Here is a 19,303-nt window from a genome sequence, read left to right as displayed (position 1 = left end):
AGCACGTGCCTATAGTCCCAGCTACTCAGGAGGCTGAGGTGGAAGGATCACCTAAACGTGGGGAGGTCAAGGCTGCAGTGAGACGTGATTGTGCCACTGCACTCCAGCCTGGGTAACAAAGCATGATCCTGTCTCAAAAAATAAAATTAAAATAAAATAAAACTAAAGTAATAAACAGGATCCCATCACATATATGGTGCCTATTACCAGCAGAGTGATTTTTTTTCAAGGGCTTCCAACTCTCTTGTCGTGGTGCATATACTAGAAACCCAGCTCCTTCTCAGGCCTGCAGAACCTGTGAGGCAGCGTCCTGGCCACACTGGTCTTCCTTCTCTTCCTGGAGCATGCCACACTCCCGCACATCTATCTTCAGACCCCTGGCTCCTGCAGTTCCTGCTGCCAAAACCCTCCTTCCCTAGAGCGTCCCTGGGCTGGCTCCTCTCGCCACACAGGTCTGGGCTCCAGTGCCACCTCCAGGGGAGACCTCCCTGACTGCCTGAGATCCCATCCATTCTCTACCACATGCCACTCTCTGTCACATGGCTTTAATTTCTCTTCTTGTCATTTCTTGCCACCTGGAATTGTTGTATGGGTTTGCTTAAATTCTGGCTTTCTTCTGCAAGAAAAGGAAACTGATCTTGTGTTGTTTATAAATGTAGCCCCAACAGCAAGGATAGTTCTCAGCATAGGGTGGACATTTAATAAATATTCCTTGAATGGGCGAGAGTTTGATTTTTCGACTTACTTTTAAAAAATTTAACAATATGTCAAATTCTTTCCATGGCAGTACAGACAGGTCAAGTTCATTTTTTAAGTGGCTGCACAGGATTCCATAGTGCAAATGGACTGGAATTTGATCTTTTCCATTACTGATGAACATATAGTTCCTTCCAGTTTTTCTCTCCCAAGCAGTGCTGCAATGGAATTCCTTAGATATCTGTGCAGAAGAGCACTGCACCATACATTCTATCTTTGGCCAACTTCATGCCAGTATCTTTTTATTTTTATTTTATTTTATTTTTGAGATGGAGTCTTGCTCTGTCGCCAGGCTAGAGTGCAGTGGCAGGATCTCGGCTCACTGCAACCTCTGCTTCCCCGGTTCAAGCAATTCTCCTGCCTCAGCCTCCCGAGTAGCTGGGACTACCAGCACGTGCCACCATGCCCAGATAATATTTTGTATTTTTAGTAGAGACGGGGTTTCACCATATTAGCCAGAATGGTTTTGATCTCTTGACCTCGTGATCCACCTGCCTTGGCCTCCCAAAGTGCTGGGATTATAGGTGTGAGCCACTGCGCCTGGCCCATGCCAACATCTTAAGAAAGTGTTATGTCGGCCGGGCGCAGTGGCTCACGCCTGTAATCCCAGCACTTTGGGAGGCCGAGGCGGACAGATCACGAGGTCAGGAGTTCAAGATCAGCCTGGCCAAGATGGTGAAACCCTGTCTCTACTAAAAATACAAAAAAAAAATTAGTCGGGCGTGGTGGTGGGCACCTGTAATCCCAGCTACTCGGAAGGCTGAGGCAGAGAATTGCTTGAACCTGGGAGGCAGAGGTTGCAGTGAGCCGAGATGGCACCACTGCACTCCAGACTGGGCTACAGAGCAAAACTCCGCCTCAAAAAGAAAAGAAAAGAAAAGAAAAGCAAGCAAGCAAGCAAGCAAGCAAGCAAGAAAGCAAGAAAGAGTTATCTCATGATTAATCTTGCAAACTCATCCTTCAAGCCCAAAGTCCCCTCCTCTGTGACTCACCTTGACAGAGTGTCACTCTCTCCCATCCCCTGCAAGCCCAGTGTTCGCTAACTGCTCTGCCTAAGTGGGGTCTATTCATCTTTGAATCTTTAGTGTCAGAGGCCAAAGTGGCCCTCAAAACTGGCTTGACTGAACAATAAAAATAGTTAACATGGATACAGTCAGAACGAATATTCTGAGAATAGCTAACGCTTGCTGAGTAATAATTAGGGAGACTGTTTGATTTGCTGTGGATACCAGGACATTTTTTAGAATAAAAGGGGATATTATTAATTCATCATATTGAGACAGAGGGCAAACCAGGACTTCTGGCCACCCCAGCAGTGGCACAGATGCCCCGTCAGGACTCTCACTTGCATCGCTCCCCACTCCTCAGCAAAAGCGTCAGGCTGGCCCTTTTGTCTATTTTATAATGAGGAAGTAGAGCATGGGGTGGTTAAGTCTGTAATCTGAGGTTACACAGCCAATAAGAGGTGGAGCTGGGATTCAAATCCAAGTCTGTCTGTTATCCAGCCCCAGTCCTTAGCAACTGTGTTCCCTACATGTGGATTTAGGTAAATAATTCCCACTTCCTAGGAAGAGAATGTCCTGCTCCATGGTCTTGGGAACCACTTGAGATCAGTCCTTTGTGATAGTCAGGAAAAGGGGAGCACACAAAGGAAGGTGAAGACAGCAGAAACCACGCTTTCCATCTGTGCTTTCACAGTGCAATGTGGGGCGTCCACACACCACACAGGGCCATCCTGCCCCTCTCTGAAAACCCTGCGTGACAAATACCCAAAAGGCAAAGTGTGGACAGAGCAGGTTCCCTCACCCAGAGGCAGATCTGGTGTTCCTGGCTTGCACTGCTGTGTGTGGAGCAAGGTCCCTAAGGAAATGAAACCCCTCTCAACAGGAAACACTGCCAGTCTGAAAAGAAGGTAAGAAAAACACTCCCTTATTTTAATCACAGATTCCAAACAGATGCATGAAACACATCTTTGCCAACAGGTACTCAATGATCTTCTCAAGTGGGTAGAGGAACAATTTAGAAAAACAGATGTAAAAATAGCTAGGCTAGAGCCGAATGACTCACAGGTAACGTTTTTGTAAGTGCCAACATTCAGTAAAGAAAGGGAACCTCATGGCAGACACCAGGATGGAATTACCCTGGTGAACTGGTCTGCGATGAAAAACAAAACCCTGAAAATGGTGAGTCCACTCTGCTTCCTCCTTGTGCTGCTCATGCAGCACCCACGTGTGACTCCGGATAGCGACTGGGTAGAAAAGTTCTGTCAACTGAGTCACTAGAGACCACTGGGCCTTCAGCTTTGCGTCTGAAGAAATTACTGCTACACAGAACACTGTCCTGCTCTACATAACTAGAAAACCTGATACAAGATATGAAACAAAACTATTTTCTGACATGGGACAAAAGATAGGGTAGGACTGTGATTCCTGCCGGAAGGGAGACAAAGGTGGCCACTCTTTCCCTAGGCCCCCTGCTGAGCTGACTGCCTGAGGCTGAGGCTTTAGAGGGCTGTCCTGTTGAGTCGGGGAAGCTGCACAGAAAGAGAGCTCTTGGACATCTACTGTAAAGTCCCCTTGAGTCTTTGACTGATACTGATCAGTAAATATGTCGGATGAAACAAGAAGCTGGGGAAAGAACCATTAAAAAGAAGTAGGCTGAACAATTCCAGAAGCTGACATGGGTGGGAATAGTTTGCGTTCCCACCAGCCAGAGTGGAGTGAGCTCACAGTACCTGAGACACCTTAGTTAGGGCCCTGCTACTCTGCAACAGCCCTAAAAAAGTTTAAATGTAAGCCTCAAAAAGGATTAAACTGATGTCAAGAGACTTAGATACATGCCAGAAGAAAAGTCCAGAAATAACACAAAAAACAAAAACAAACAAAAAAAATTTTTTTAAAAGAAAAGTCCAGAACTCTGTAAAGGAATACAATAAAATCTTGTACTCAACAACATAAAACTTCACAATGACTGACATCCAATCAAAACTTAATAACAAGCAAAGAGCAAGAAAATGTGACCTATAAGCACAAGAAAAATCAACAACAAAACAGACCTAGAGTTGACAGAGATGACGGAATTAGCAAACAAGGACATTAAAACAGCTATCAGAAATTTCTATGTTTCATATGCTCTAGAATATAGAAGAAAACATGAACATGATGAAGAGAGAAATGGAAGAAATGAAAATAACCTAAAGGGATCTGCTGTAGATGAATTATAAAATATGTAAATGAGAAATACGCTGGGTAGGATTAGCAGGAGATTCCACATGGCAGAAGATCAGTGACTTTGAAGATACGGCAACAGGAAATAACCAAAATTAAGCACATAGGGAAAAAAAGAAAAAAAGGCAAAGCATATTGTGGGCCAATAGCATGCTACCTCTCATAACTGGAGTAAACTGAAGTCTCAAGGGGAAGAGGAAGGCGGAACAAAAAAATATTGATAAAGAAATGGGCAAAAGCTTACCAAATTTGATGAAAGCTATAAACTCATATAAACTATAAACCCAAAAAACTCAATGAACCCAAGACGAATATAAAAATAACCACTCCAAAGCACATCTAAATGCAGTTGCTACACACGTATCAGGACAGCTAAACTTTTTTAAATTAAAATAAGTGTGGTGGCAATATGAAGCAACTGGCACTCTCTCATACATTCTGAGGAATGTAAAATGATACAGTCACTTCGAAAAACACTAGGCAGTTTCTAAAAAAGTAAAAATGTACTTACCATATGACCTAGCAGCCTTAATCCTAGGTATTTACCCAAGATAAATGAAAACACATGCACACTGTTCTTAGCCCAAATCTGGAAAACCCCAAATGCCCTTCAAATGATGAACAGACAAACTGTGGTGCAATAAGAACGATAAACTACTGCCACACGCAAAAACACGGATGTCTCTCAAAAACGTAACTGAAAGAGAGGAGACACAAAAGACTACGTACCACATGATTTCATTTAAACTACAATGACAGTGCAGGATCAGTGGGTGCCAGGGCTCAGGACAGGCAGGTGGACTGACTGCAGAAGGGCACAGGGGAGCCACACTGGGCGATAAGAACATGCCACACCTCGACTGTGGGGGTAGTTATGACTGTCCACATTTGCAAAAATTCATGGAACTATATACTTAGAACGGGTCCATGTATTGTGTGTAAATTATACCTCAACGAAGTTAATAAAAAAGAAAATCTCTGCCATCTTGTGGCACAGATCAAAACATCCCTGCAATAGTGCCTCCTTTCCAGAACAAGGCCTCTGAAGGGCCTTCACTCAAAGGATGGGATCAGACTTCCAGGGCAGAGCCCTTCCCAACTGGCTGCCCCCTCACATAGGAACAGGGGTGAGTCACACTCCATTTTCAGGTCAACATCCTTACAACGTAACAAGCTGTGGACGCAAGCTTGACTGCCACTTGTAGGCAGAAAGCCCAACTAAGCCAAGCCTGATGGGGCTGCTGAGTGATTACCAGGTGACGGCTCCAAGATCATTACGCTGTGAGTGGCCACCCCTCCTCCAGCTGGTGAGCATCATCTTCTAGGGCCGCATCAGAGTCGTCTCTGCTGCTGAGAGCTGTGTGCCCTCCTCCAATGGGGTGCAGGGAAAAGGCTCTGGGCTTCCACTGTCAATCTCACTGCCACCACTGCCTGTGCAGTGCAGCTTTGGGCTAATGACAACCTCTTAGTACCTACTTCACAGGGCTGGTAGCAGCATAAAAAAATTGAATACTGGTAAAGTGTGTCCAATAAACGCCCAACATTACGCCACCACCACACTTTGCTTGTCCCTCTATGTAGCACTGAGTACATGGTTTCATGATGATCTGTTTTGGAGGGAGTTGTATTAGAGGGTTCTAAGCACTAGTTCTTGACTCAAAGACAACTAGTTTGAATCGTTGTTCCACCAATCCCAGCTGTGACCTTGAGTAATTTACTTAATCTCACTCAACCTCAGTTTTCTCATCAGTAAAACAGGGACCTTCACAGTACCTCCCTCCTACAGGCTACCCTCCTCTGAGGGAGCCTCACAGGACTGATGGGCTAAATGAGAGAAGGCAGGTTAAGAGAAAATGTGACCGTGACACCAATGTGACTGTTTGAGCCCCTGGATCCAGGCAGGCCTAAATCCAGATGTGTTTCTAGGGAACCAGTAGATTTCCTTTATTACTTAAGCTCTTCTGAGTTGTGACTGTCTCTTGTGACTAAAAGTGACCCAACTGACAAAGCCTCTTTCCCCAGGCAGGACAAGATGCCATCAACACAGCACTTTCAGGCTCTCTGTCACTTACCTGAGAGTGAGATTCCTTCTGCAAGCCCATAAGGCAGATAAGCAAAAATGATCATCATGCCAAACTCCAAGGAAGGCGTTTTCCTCAAGTCAATATGCTTCAGCACGTAAATGACAACTGTCAAGGAAGGAGAATCGAGGGAGAGTTGATGGGAGATGTGGAGAAGTCACAAAACTGCTGCTTTCCAAATATATGAAGTAAACAACAGATGTAGAAGATTTTAGAATGTCCCAAGGTTACAAATGGAAATTTGTCATTATGGATTTTTTCCTTTGTAGGGAGACTGTTGCTATAAGAAAGGGAATCTGACAAAACACTAAGAAATGTAAATTCCAGAGATAAATGGTGGTGGAAGATGAAAATCAACCTAAGTCAACTCATTTAAAAACGCTGACTTAGAGGGCTGGGGATGTGCCGGGCCATGGCGCGAAGCTGGGGCTGCAGACACACCAAGGACAGCTCACTTGGCCAGGTTCCTCCCAGGGCCGGTATCACCCCCACTCCTCCAACAACATCGGATGAGATCACTAATGCTACCCATCTTGCTTTCCCCATCAGTTTTGAGTCAAAGACAACTAGTGTGAATCGCTGTTCAAACTGAGGTTCGAGGCCCTGTTGAAGCACAGTATTTCCTATTCCTGGAGATTTCCAAACTCATGCCCCTGTGAAAGGAGAGAGCCTTCTATATATTGAAACATCATTCACAATGCCTATACTGGAGCCCACAGTACCCATTTGCTCCACTTCATTTTGATAGATACTTTATTTTTTTAAGAAAAAGATAAATATAGAGGAAAATACTGAACTGGAAAAAATTTTCTTTTCCATTCTGTTTATTGGTACAATATGAGAAGCTGTCAGCCAACTCAATAGAGCCCTTAGACTTCTGGACAAAGGAGTTGATGGGAAAATTCAACAGGATGGCAGAAAAACATGCCTGTAACCAGGCAAAAGAGTCTCTTCCGGCCATCTGTGACACAAACTGCTCGTGGAGGCGGGCCAGGTGGCCATCTCCCTGAGATGTAGGCTTAGGTGCGCACCGAAGTGGTCTACTGCCTGTTACTATTTTAAACATAATGAAATTTCTACAGCAATAAAGGTGACATTGGCCTTAACAAGCCTCTTTCCATCTCCAGCTGGAAAAGCTTATTGGTTGTTAAACAACAAAATCAGTGCAAATAACACTTTGAAAGCCCCTTTTGCAATCCTTCTGGATAAACACTTTCAGTGGGATAAAAATTTTCTCTATTTGACATTTTATTTTTATTTGTGTATTTTTTAGAGATGAGGTCTCACTATATTCCATTGCTAAGGCTGGTCTTGAACTCCTGGGCGAAAGCGATCCTCCGGCCTTAGCCTCTCAAAGTGCTGGGATTACAGGCATGAGCCACTGCACCTGGTCTATTTGACATTTTCAAAGAAAATTAATTTCCAGTTTTCCAAATGTGAAAAGTAAGATGGCAGAAAACGAAAATCATTGGAGTGTGGTTATCATACTCTGGGAACTGAGAGGTCCCCAAAATCACATCTGATATCCAACAGTGTACATGTTTTTTAAACTTTGAAAAGTGACATCCTAAATTTCACGTTAGATTAAAAAATCCTTGAGTTGGAGTGTTTCTCAAACAAAAACTAAGCAAAAAATCCTCCTTTAAGCAAAATCTTCATCTAAAATTGGCCCCCTTAAAAAACAGGAGAAACTGGCTAGAGACAGAAGTTATCAAGAATAATTTTAACCCTGCATGTTCATCACATTAAAAGGATATTAATGCAGAAATTAAGCCAGTGAGAGTGCCGAGCGCTGCAGAGCCAAAGAACATTTTGAGGAAGTAGTCAAGGGCTTGTAAAAATGTTTGCCACCCACTGACATCTGACATATTTTTTCTTGTTAAACCTTCAGCTGTGCTAGGAAATGAAAGAAAACAGAAATAAATTAAAATGTTATATACACAAAGTTCTTAGAAATTAACTTAAAACTTATTTCTTGCTTATTTGCTCATTCATTCATTCATACCATCATTCATTCAGTCAGCCAAACGTTTATTGTTCACCTACTTTGTCCCAGGTACTGTTATTTTCTGGGGTTCAGAGATGAGAGCAAAGTTGCTGCCCTTAAGGAGCGCCTCCCCTCAGGCTAATGAGGGAGAAAAACAAGATGAACACTAATGACAATCTGCGGGAGGGGTAGAGGGCTGTAGAAAAGCAGGGTGGGTAGGTAACTAACTCAGACTGGCCGGGCTCAAGGAAGGTGCTTGAGAAAATGTGGGCTGATGCCGGGCGTGGTGGCTCACACCTGTAATCCCAGCACTTTGGGAGGCCGAGGTGAGCGGATCACTTGAGGGCAGGAGTTCAGACCAGCCTGGCCAACATGGTGAAACCCCGTCTCTACTAAAAATACAAAAACTATCCGGGTGTGGTGGCACACGCCTGTAATCCCAGCTACTCGGGAGGCTGAGGCAGGAGAATCGCTTGAACCCAGGAGGCAGAGGTTGCAGTGGGCCAAGATCGCACAACTACACTCCAGCCTGGGCAACAGAGCAAGACTCTGTCTCAAAAAAATAAAAAATAAAAAAGGCGGGGGGCTGGGTTTAGATTTGGGATAAAGACGACTTGCCCAGGTGAAGAAATGGGGGAAGGCACCCAGTGAGGGAACAGCATCTGCAAAGGAAGAGAGCCCATGCATATGCAACCCATTGTAGGAACTTTCAAGTACCGAGATTAGTGCAGCTAAAACGCAGCGGTGGGGTGGGGGTGGGACAGTGGCAGGAGGCAAGGTGAGAAGAGTGGCAGAGGGACAGGAAAGAGCCCAGGAAAGGCGCTGGTATTTCAGCTTGAAGGCCTGGGGAGTCGATAGGAAGGATTTCAGTACAGAAATCCTGTGATAAAACCTGAAATTGAGGCTATGGCAAGTCAGATTAGAATGGAGCTACCCAAAGAAGAAATGTCCGAGGTTTCAGGCTGAGAGGGAAGATTTAGGAGACATTAAGGAGGAAGAAATGAAAGAAAGAACTTTCCTTTTACTGTAACAGAACAAAGTAAAATGTCAGATGTTATTAAATTCAATTGTTGGTTTTGTCCTTAAAGATAAAACCATTACACCATGAACATCGAGTTATTCTCATTAAATATCCTCCTCCTGTCTCTCAAATCCATTCCCTTCTTCCCTCCCCTACTGCCCTTTACTCCCAGGGATAAGTCTCACTGATCTCCTTCTAGACATCCTTGCCTTCCTACAGACCAACCCCGTTGTCCACTCAGTGGCCTAGATGATCCCCCTCTTTTTGTTTTTGAGACAGGGTCTCACTCTGTCACCCAGGCAGAAGTGCAGTGGCGTGATCTCAGCTCACTGCAACCTCTGCTTCCCAGGCTCATGTGATCCTCCCACCTCAGCCCCAGAGTAGCTGAGACCACAAGCATACATCACCACACCCAGTTAGTTTTTGTATTTTCTGTAGAGATGGGATTTCACCATATTGCCCAGGCTGGTCTCGAACTCCTGGGCTCAAGTGATTCGCCTGCCTCAACATCCCAAAGTGCTAGAAATACAGGCCCTAACTGATCCTTTTCAAAGGCACACCTGATCAGGTTACCAGCCTGTTCAGAACTCAGTTTCCCAACGTTATCAGGAAGCCCAGTCTTAGTTTGACTTGGCTCCTGCCTGCCATACCTCTCTGACCTTACCTCCTCTCCCCAAATCTAAACATCTGGGCCACACTGTCACTGGCACCTCCCAGGTGGTCACCATTCACTTTTCCTTGCCCCAGCTAACTCCCTTATTCATCCCTCAGAACCCAGGGTCAGTGCCACTCCCTCAGGCACACCTGCCCTGATCCCTTCACGCAGGCCTGCCCATTTAAAGGTTGTCATGGTGCTTGACTTCTCCTTCACAGCATGGGAAACTGTCGTGCCTCATTCCATGAGGATGAAGCCTGTGTCCAACTTGTTCGCTGCCTTATGTCCGGGGCTTAAAGCAGAGCCTCCCACACAAAAGACAGTCAATACCTTTTTGTTGACTCAGTAAATGAAACAAAGAATAGTCAACAGTAATATTCAGCTTCATCAATCACCATGTCATGAATCGACATCATTTTTTTATTATTATTATTTTTGAGATGGAGTCTCGCTCTGTTGCTCAGGCTGGAGTGCAGTGGTGCGATCTCAGCTCACTGCAACCTCTGTCTCCAGGGTTCAAGCGATTCTCCTGCGTCAGCCTCCCAAGTAGCTGGGACTACAGATGCGCACCACCGTGCCCAGCTAATTTTTTTTTGTATTTTTAGTAGAGACGGGGTTTCACCATGTTAGCCAGGCTGGTATGGAACTCTTACCCTCAAGTGATCCACCTGCCTTGGCCTCCCAAAGTGCTGGGATTACAGACATGAACCACCATGCCAGGCCCCAGGATTGGTATCATTTTAAAGCAGAATAAGATGAAAAGGTAGCTTGGTCAAATAACCTCAGAAAGCCTTTCGAGGAAATTCACAGCCCAAAATAACATAATAAAGGTCTGAGAAGTCTTGCAAAAAAGAAATCTAACTTTCTTCACGTGAAAGCTTTGCAGACTCATCTGAACAAACAATCTCCCCAATCCCCCTTCTTTCTAGCAGATCACAGGTTAACATCCCACCATGAGGAATGTGGCAGCCAACAAGGGCTCATATTGGAAAAGTGCTTTTGAAGGCCATGATCACCCATAGTTCCCAAAAATGGATCTGCAGGTCACACACATACAGTGCCCAGCCTCAGCCCACATCACTACCACAGCAGGTACCCAGGCTGGTTTCACTGCTTTTTATACAGAGTAGCCTGAGGCCCAAAGAGAGTGAGTCACTGGGTAAGGTCACACAAAGGGTTAACAGCAGATCCAGGGCTGGGGCAATGGTTTCTGAACTCCAGGTAATGAAAGTAGAATTTGGACTCTTTCTGGCCTGGTAATTTTCTACATTTTGTTTCTTAAGGTCATGTTTCTCATACCTTAAAGAATAAAAGGGAGTATTGCTTCAGGGTCCATTTCATAAGCTTAAGCTGTAGCTGGAGAAAACAAAAGGTTTCCTCTACAGCAGTGACTTTAAGAACACACTATCATAGCAACAAATCAAAGCTGAAAATGAATTCAAGTTACTGAAGAAACAGAAGACATTTGCTTTCTGGCATTCATGAAGGTAACAACATCAAAAAGGGGGTAATTCATTTACATATTCAGTTGCAAAGATAAATGTGTCAGCTCACTTTGGAGATGATCGTTTATGAAGTATACCTCTTGAAAACCAGGTATGATTCTGATAACCAAGGAAAGGTGACAACAGCTCCCAGGAGCATATTTTTCTTTTGTACTAAAAAAAAAAAAAAAAAAAAAAAAGGTGGAGGGGGAGGCGGGGGTAAGTCTGACATGCCCCTTTTCTGTATCTTCTGTCTGAAAATAAGCCTCCCAGGCCTGGCTCACAAGACGTTCCTTCTGAGAAGCCTTCCTCATATCCTTCATGGTCTGGTCATTGAGCCCCCTCATGCTTAAGGCACCAGGTTCACTTCTCTACAGGCATCTTTTGCCCATCATGGACCGACTGTCAAATCCACCTGGCTCTCAGCAGTGTCTGGCACACAGAGGTCCCTCACCAAATGCTGATGGCAGATGACCAGCCGTGGCTGGAGAGTTTGTGAGGCTGATTCTCAAGCCAGCCTGGGTCTCAGCAGTGGCAGTGCTGCTGGTAGAGGAAGAGGCTGGAAACTATATATGCATGCTCCACAGATCCAACCGTGGCCTCAGCAGTAGCAGTGCTGCTGGTGGACGAGGAGACTGGAAACTATACATGCATGCTCCACAGATCCAACCGTGGGAACTGTTACCACAGACGATCTTGGTTTCTTTTCTTTTTTTTTTTTTGAGACAGTCTTGCTCTGTCGCTCTGGCTGGAGTGCAGTGGTGCGATCTTGGCTCACTACAACCTCCGCCTCCCAGGTTCAAGCAATCCTCCTGCCTCAGCCTCCCAAGTAGATGGGATTACAGGGACCTACCACCATGCCGGGCTAATTTTTGTATTTTTAGTAGATACAGGGTTTCACCACGTTGGCAAGGCTGGTCTCAAACTCCTGACCTCAGGTGATCCACCTGCCTTGGCCTTCCAAAGTGCTGGGATTACAGGCATGAGCCACCATGCCTGCCCCATCTTGGGTTTCCAAAGCACTTTTCCAGTAAGAACCTCTGGCTACCGACGATGACTCCATCATTTCCCATCTTAAATAGAAAAAGTCTCCTATCTTTGGCTTTTATAATAGAGACAACTGGAAAAGTTCAGAAAAGATCCTACCTCTGAAAAATTATTTTTCTTTAAAAAAATCAGAGACAAAGCAATTGAGTTTAGCTCCCAATGCATAAAAATAACTCATGATGTCACCTCCAAGTTAGGCAAAATTCCTTGTCACAAATGTTGAATATGTGTAGCCAGGATACGAGATAAAAGTAAAAACCAGAATGCTAGGCAGCTTTCAGAGTAGATCTTAAATAAGAAAAAATACTGCCATTGGATTTTTTAAAGGTCTTGTGGCATGATGTTTGATAATATCCTAATAAAGCTATAGAAATTTCTGCCAAGAGAAACATGAAAAAGCCAATAGTAGGAAATTGGTTAAGTAGATCATAGTAAACCCAGAAAAAGAAATACACCGTAACCAGTAAAATTATTTTCCAGAAGACTGTTTTATCAATTGTGTTCAATGGAAAATAGAGTACAATATTTTGGGTATAAGCCTATTTAAATAAAATGTATATATATTTACACCAAATTATCAACCATAATTATCTCTAGGTAGTAGCAATGTATGTGATACTTCTCTCTTTTTTGCTTGTGTATTTCCTAAATTTTGTAAGAATATATGTACTACATTTAGAATAACAAAAATACTTATAAGTTTGGTTGTTTTTTAAGGCCTGTTGAGCACCTCTTGCCATCAGGCAGTATTTGGTAAGCTCCTCCTGCAAAGGAAGGGCAAAAACAGGGCAAAAACTGGGCAAATGTGGTGAAAACAGCAACTAGGGGCAGGGAAAGAAAAGGAAAGGATGTCACATTACCCATTGCTGGATGCTTTTCTCATAGTACCCTTTTGTTTGTTTGTTTTTTTGACACAGAGTCTCACTCTGACGCCCAGGCTGGAATGCAGTGATGTGAGTTTGGCTCACTTCAACCTCTGTCTCCCAGGTTCAAGCGATTCTCCTGCCTCAGCCTCTCGAGTAGCTGGGACTACAGGTGTGCGCCACACCTGGCTAATCTTTGTATTTTTAGTAGATATGGGGTTTCACCATGTTGGCCAGGCTGGTCTTGAACTCCTGGCCTCAAGTGATCCATCCGCCTCAGCCTCCCAAAGTGATGGGATTACAGGCGTGAGCCACCGCGCCCAGCCCTGTAGTACCTTATTTAACTATTCAGTCCTCAAATCTAGTCCTAGGCTGAGGCATTTTATTCCAACATAAGAATTCTGAATATAGTCTATAAAAAAACTTCTAAGAAAATGCCAGCTACCACAGAGTGGTTATGCTTTAGCAAAGGCAGTAAGTCAGTATTCAGGTAAATGGAAATTCTATTATCTAACAGAACACACACTGGCCTCTAAGATTCTCTTAGCTCATTTTTGATACATTATCCAGGGCTCTTTTCTCCACGTGCTTTGGAGTTTTTTGCGGGAAGGTGGGAGAATGGGGTCTTGCTATGTTGTCCAGACTGGTCTCAAACATCTGTGTTTTGGCAAAATTCTTTGGGTTTCTTGCCTGCCTGTTAATGACCACCATAAAATGCAGAGTTCAAGGAAATATCCCTGCATCAGAAAAATATATTTGAGATTATCTTAAATGCATTTCCTTTTCCCAGTGATTTTGTTTTGTTTTGTTTTTGAGACAGGGTCTTGCTCTGTTGCCCAGGTTGGAGTGCAATGGCTCCATCATAGCTCACTGCATCCCTAGTAGCTAGGAATACAGGCACGTGATATGACACCCAGCTAAATTTTTTTTTGAGACGGAGTCTCGCTCTGTCACCAGGCTGGAATCCAGTGGTATGATCTCGGCTCACTGCAACCTCCGCCTCCCAGGTTCAAGTGATTCTCCTGCCTCAGCCTCCGGAGTAGCTGGGATTACAGGCACCCGCCACCAAGCCCAGCTAATTTTTGTATTTTCAGTAGAGACAGGGTTTCACCATGTTGGCCAGGCTGGTCTTGAACTCCTGACCTCAGGTGATCCGCCCGCCTTGGCCTTCCAAAGTGCTGGGATTACAGGACTGAGCCACTGCTCCTGGCCCCCAATGACTTCTTGACATTTTATTATTCATCTTTAACTTCTCAGATCCCATCAATTAGGGCAGTAATACCAACAAATATTTGAAAACAAATTGTAGTTTCCAAAGTAGAGTTTACACAATAGCATCTTAAGGCAGGGCTCCTATCAGCATTCCTACCTTATTTTAAAGCTGTGAAAAGGAAGGTGACATGCATCAGCTAGTGGGGCCTCTATTGCTTTTGTCGCCAATAATATTGCCCAAACACTGACCCCTGAACAGGCCGCTTCATCGTATCTGGGGAACTTATTAAAAACCCGTGGTCTTGGGACTCACCCCAGACCAAATGAATCAGAAGCTCTGAGGGTGGGGCCTAGGAATGTCACACTTAATAAGCACCCTCAGTGATGTCGACAAGCTGGGCTCAGAAACCACTACTAAAAGGCAGGTCGAAAAAGGTGGGCAAAGCCAGGAGCAATGGCTTACACCTGTAATCCCAGCACTTTGGGAGGCTGAGGTGGGCAAACTGCTTGAGCCCAGGGGTTCAAGACAAGCCTGGGCAACATGGCGAAACCCCATCTCTACAAAAACTTCTTAAAAAATTAGCTGGGCGTGATGGCACGTGCCTGTAAGTCCCAGCTACTCGGGAGGCTGAGGTGGGAGGATCAGTTGAACCCAGGAGGTTGAGGCTACAGTGAGCTGTGATGGAGCCACTGCACTCCAGCTTGGGTGACAGAGCGAGACCCTGTCTCAAAAAAAAAGGTGGACTCTCCTCTTTTAACCACCCCTGGAACCTGACCATATTCTTGCAGCACATCAAGTCTTGTCAGGACAGAAATACAGAGAAAGAGAGTGGGTGAACTGATCACCCAGAGGACAAGCAACTGTACACATGCTGTGTAGAAATATCTGCCCCTTTGTTACAAGGACCTTTAGTTCTGTCACATGAAAAAAGTCTGTTCTCTGCCCCCGTACTTACTTGGTCAGAACAATGGAGACTGCATCATTGAGAATACTTTCTCCAAAGACCAGCATGTTGAGCACGGGGTCCACATGAAGTGCATTGAAAATAGCAATAGTGGCCACTGGATCGACAGCAGATATTAGGGAGCCAAACGCAAAACTGTAAGAGACAGAGGGAAGGGGAGATTCTGTAATGTGTGTCACTTGGTCCACATATTAAAGCATTAAAGTCAAAGGCCATATTTAACAGAAAGCAATACTACACGCTAGAGCTGAAGTAACTACAGAAGGTAGCGTATTTTTTCCCCACTTATCTGCTGTTTTGTGGGTGGAATATGAAAGGCCCACTCTAAACTGAGTTGTTAGGAATGGCCTGGTTTTCTAGTGTCAGCACGGAGACTTGACTTTGACCAATGATGGAAGGGAGACTTTTGCTTAGATATATTTATCATACACCGCCCAGTTCCACGGGTCAGAGCAGCTGGAGCCAAATGGCCCATGAGCTCCTGCATCTGACCTCTGCTCTGCCCCTCGCCACCAGCCCCTTGGAATGCTGTCTGTGACCGACCCCAGCCTGCACTCAGATTTGCAAGATCTAAGAAAGTGTCAAAAAGCAGCAGCAACCCCAGTGTGCTTTGGGGGTGAGTGGCGTAGACAGCCGAGAGAAACACTGAGGCCATCTCCCAACTGGGCCAGTGACCTCACTGACAGTCCCCGTGAAGATCTTATCACCCCCAGCAGATATGTGCTGATTGTCTAACATGTTTCAGGAATGGAGGCTACCATGGCCGGCACTGTTCTAAGCACTTCACATACGGTGACTCAACAATCCAGACAGTGACTGTATGAGACTGCTACTACTGCCCCGATGACAGAGGAGAAAACCGAGGGACAACGGGATGATGAAGTAACTTGTCCAAGGTCACTCAGCTAACAAGTAGCAGAGCCAGGCTATCTGCCCAGAGTTGGTACTCCTACCCCCAACAGTAGATACAGCAATACCCAGAGATGAAGGCAAATTCAGACAATACCACGTGTGACCCAGGAAATCAATTGAGGTGACGTGGGAAGGTGGGGTGGGGGTGTGGGTGTGGGAGCCACTTAGATGGGGCGGTCTGGAGAGGCCTCTGTGAAGGGATGACACATGTAAGCAAGAACCTACATGTTAAGAAGCAGCTGGCCAGGCCAAGAGCTGCAGGCAGAGGCGACAGCAAGCGACTCCTGCGGTGGGAGCAAGCCTGCTGCCTGAGGAACAGAAGGAAGGTGCATGTGGTGGTGGGGGTGGGGCGAGTGGCAGGAGCCCTAAGAGGCTGGCGAGGGAGGCAGGACCAGCTCCCTCAAGGGGCCTCATGTGCCACATGAGCCTGGACAATTCACTCTCCCTGCCCTTTGGTGATTTTCCCACAAGCCTCTGTGCCATGCCTGTTGCAACTTTCTTTCCAGGGCAGCAGAATGGTGGGTCTGCCCCCTTCCACAACACCAGCCAAAACATGGAGACCCAATGGCCAGCCTGTGTCAGTCATCAGCCAGAGACGACTGCCCTGAGCTTCCCACCCTCACCAAGCCTGGGTCTAGGGGGAAAAGGATGTTCGGCTGAGCAGCCTTCAATGGGTGATCTTTTGGCTGCAGGGTCAGGGAGAGGAGAGCTGACTGAGGAAATGCCTGGCTGCCTTGCCAGGTACAGTTCTCTTCAGAAGTCAATCATTTGGCCTCTGGTTTCCATGGTAGCTGCCTGTGAATGTGACTCATGCGCATTAACCTAGAGTGCCTCCGGATCCCAGGCTGAGGATTCAGTTCCCAGACTTCGCCTGTCCTCACAGAGGTCATCACAGGCCTGTGAGCTCCAAGGGAGTGGATGCTGAATTTTCGTCATGGGTGAATTCCCAGGGTCTGTACTGGGCATGGCCCAGAGACACTTGCAGAAGGCAAGCAGGCAGGCAGGTGGGAAGAAGAAAGGGAAGGAAGAAAGGGAAGGTAACTCCACTAAACAACTGCCCATCTGGGAGATCCTATTTTATTGGTGGCTGGTCCCCAGGCCCTTGCACCACAACACAGACAGAGCTTCTGGTCGCTCTTTTATTTTCACTCTCATCAACCACAGCCCCATCACCAGAGGCCGTGAAGGAAGGAGGATGATGTCTAAAAAGTGTATCCTGGGCCGGGCACAGTGGCTCACGCCTGTAATCCCAACACTTTAGGAGGCTGAGGTGGGAGGATGGCTTGAGCTCAGGAGTTCAGGACCAGCCTGGGCAATAGAGAGAGAACCCGATCTCCACACACACAAAAATTAGCCGGAAGTGGTGCCACATACCTGTAGTCCGAGCTACTCGGGAGGCTGAGGCAGGAGGACAGCTTGAGCTCAGGAGTTTAAGGCTACAGCGAGCTGTGATCATGCCACTATACTCCAGCCTCAGTGAAGCGCAGGCCCACCACAGGCTCCCAAGTTCCCTGTCCTGTGCCTCTCCTACCCCTGCAGGATACACCTTTTATATTTTAAAAATTTGTTTATGGGTATTCACTTCACAATGCTTCACCTTTTCTGTATGTTTAAAATTTTTCATAATAAAAGGTTGGGGCAACGTCCATCTTACATAAGTTGACTGATGTCTCATGTGTCCCTAAAATGTATAAAACCAAACTGTGCTCTGATCATCTTGGGTACATGTCGTCAGGACCTCCTGAGGCTGTCACGGGTGCGCATGCTCAACCTTGGCAAAATAAACTTTCTAAATTAACTGAAAAAAACAAAACAAACAAAAGGCTGGGGGAAATGCTTTGTATAAATCATGTTACACAGTTTGCTTGGGAATCTAAATTGAGGCAGAGTATTTCTGACAGTGAAGATGAGAAGTCTGAAATACAAACGGCTGAATCATTGAGAGGTCTGTATGGAAAAACGGTTATTTCACCTGGCTGTCAGCTGTTCCACTTCACATCTTTAAGACCTCGCCTTTTAAACGCCAGAAGTTCAACTTAAAAATGTATTTTCTTTATCCCATAGCCCCAAAAGATAGCAACATTAACAAAATGAAAAAGAAATGAACTAAGGCAGCGAAATAATTCAGGATCTCTAAGAGTGAAATCTCTCTCCAACAAGATATCACTAGAACAAAACAAAACGTGTGCAACAAAGTTATTTTTATGTTTTCTACAGTGCAGAGGTTGCAAAAAGTCTGTGGTCCCCTCTCATGTTTGGTCTGCATGGTATTTGTGAAAAATTGAGCAAGTTGTCGACATTGAAAAACTGGAAAATTCCCTATAAAAATCTAGAAACCCAGCCTCTTTTTGAAAAAAAAGTATTTAAAATAGCCACCAATTCTGGGCCCAGATTTCCACATGGTAATCATGAGTTGGCGCTGAGAAGTGGCTGTCCCTTCATACAGGGTGTGTTCTCCCACTGGCCGCTGCCCCACGTCTAGACTCACAGCTGGCCAGCTTCCCTCTGTTAAGTGCTCTGCCAGGCCCTGCGGCTGTGTGGGTTTGCGACCCCAGAGCAGTCCCCATCTGAGGGATCGTCACTTTCTAACAGCAAAGGAAACTTCTGCACATGGAGAGGAAAACACTACCCGGCTCTAAGTCAGTGTGTCTACAGGGCAATTCCTTTCCTGTCCTCCACCTGAACATCCCAACCACTGATTCAATTCAACTTCACAGGAAGTTATCCAGCATTTTCTGTATCTCTAACCAGTTGCCCCCAAAACAAGTGGAAGGTTTGAATACTGTGATACCTTCCTTTACTGGGCATTTATTTTTATTTGCAAAATATCTACCAAACACAGGACATCAGTTCTGCTTTATTTCCAACTCCCATGGAATAGGACTACTTGTTTATGTATCAAAACTGTCTTACAACAAAAGCTCCAAAATTGTCCTGGGCTGGGGTGGGTGGTGAGTGGAGGTAGAAATAGCATTGGATTTGTTATCAGAGACACAGTTCCCATGAAAAGGGCTCCCAGATTCTAGTCCCAAGCTGCTAAACTGCTGCTAAATCCTGAAAGCTCTGACGGGCCCCACGGCAAGGATCTGGGGA

The 19,303-nt window shown here is 45.5% G+C and overlaps 1 protein-coding gene across 2 annotated transcripts in view; it reads right to left on the bottom strand.

Annotated features, from left to right (window-relative positions):
- SLC9A8 (solute carrier family 9 member A8) overlaps positions 1–19,303 on the bottom strand; it is a 79,366-nt gene that overhangs the window by 21,250 nt on the left and 38,813 nt on the right. For both annotated transcript variants that reach the window (XM_003809261.5, XM_034947719.3), the window contains exons 8-10: positions 15,290–15,433; positions 7,822–7,960; positions 6,056–6,161 (exon numbers count right to left, since the gene is read on the bottom strand). In XM_003809261.5, coding sequence (XP_003809309.1) covers positions 6,056–6,161; positions 7,822–7,960; positions 15,290–15,433 — 389 coding nt within the window. The remainder of the gene's footprint in view (positions 1–6,055; positions 6,162–7,821; positions 7,961–15,289; positions 15,434–19,303) is intronic.

This window comes from Pan paniscus, chromosome 21, assembly GCF_029289425.2.
Source record: "Pan paniscus chromosome 21, NHGRI_mPanPan1-v2.0_pri, whole genome shotgun sequence".
Taxonomy (NCBI): Eukaryota; Metazoa; Chordata; class Mammalia; order Primates; family Hominidae; genus Pan; species Pan paniscus.
Note: the sequence above shows the minus strand (reverse complement) of the source record. Positions and strands in the feature narration are given on the sequence as shown.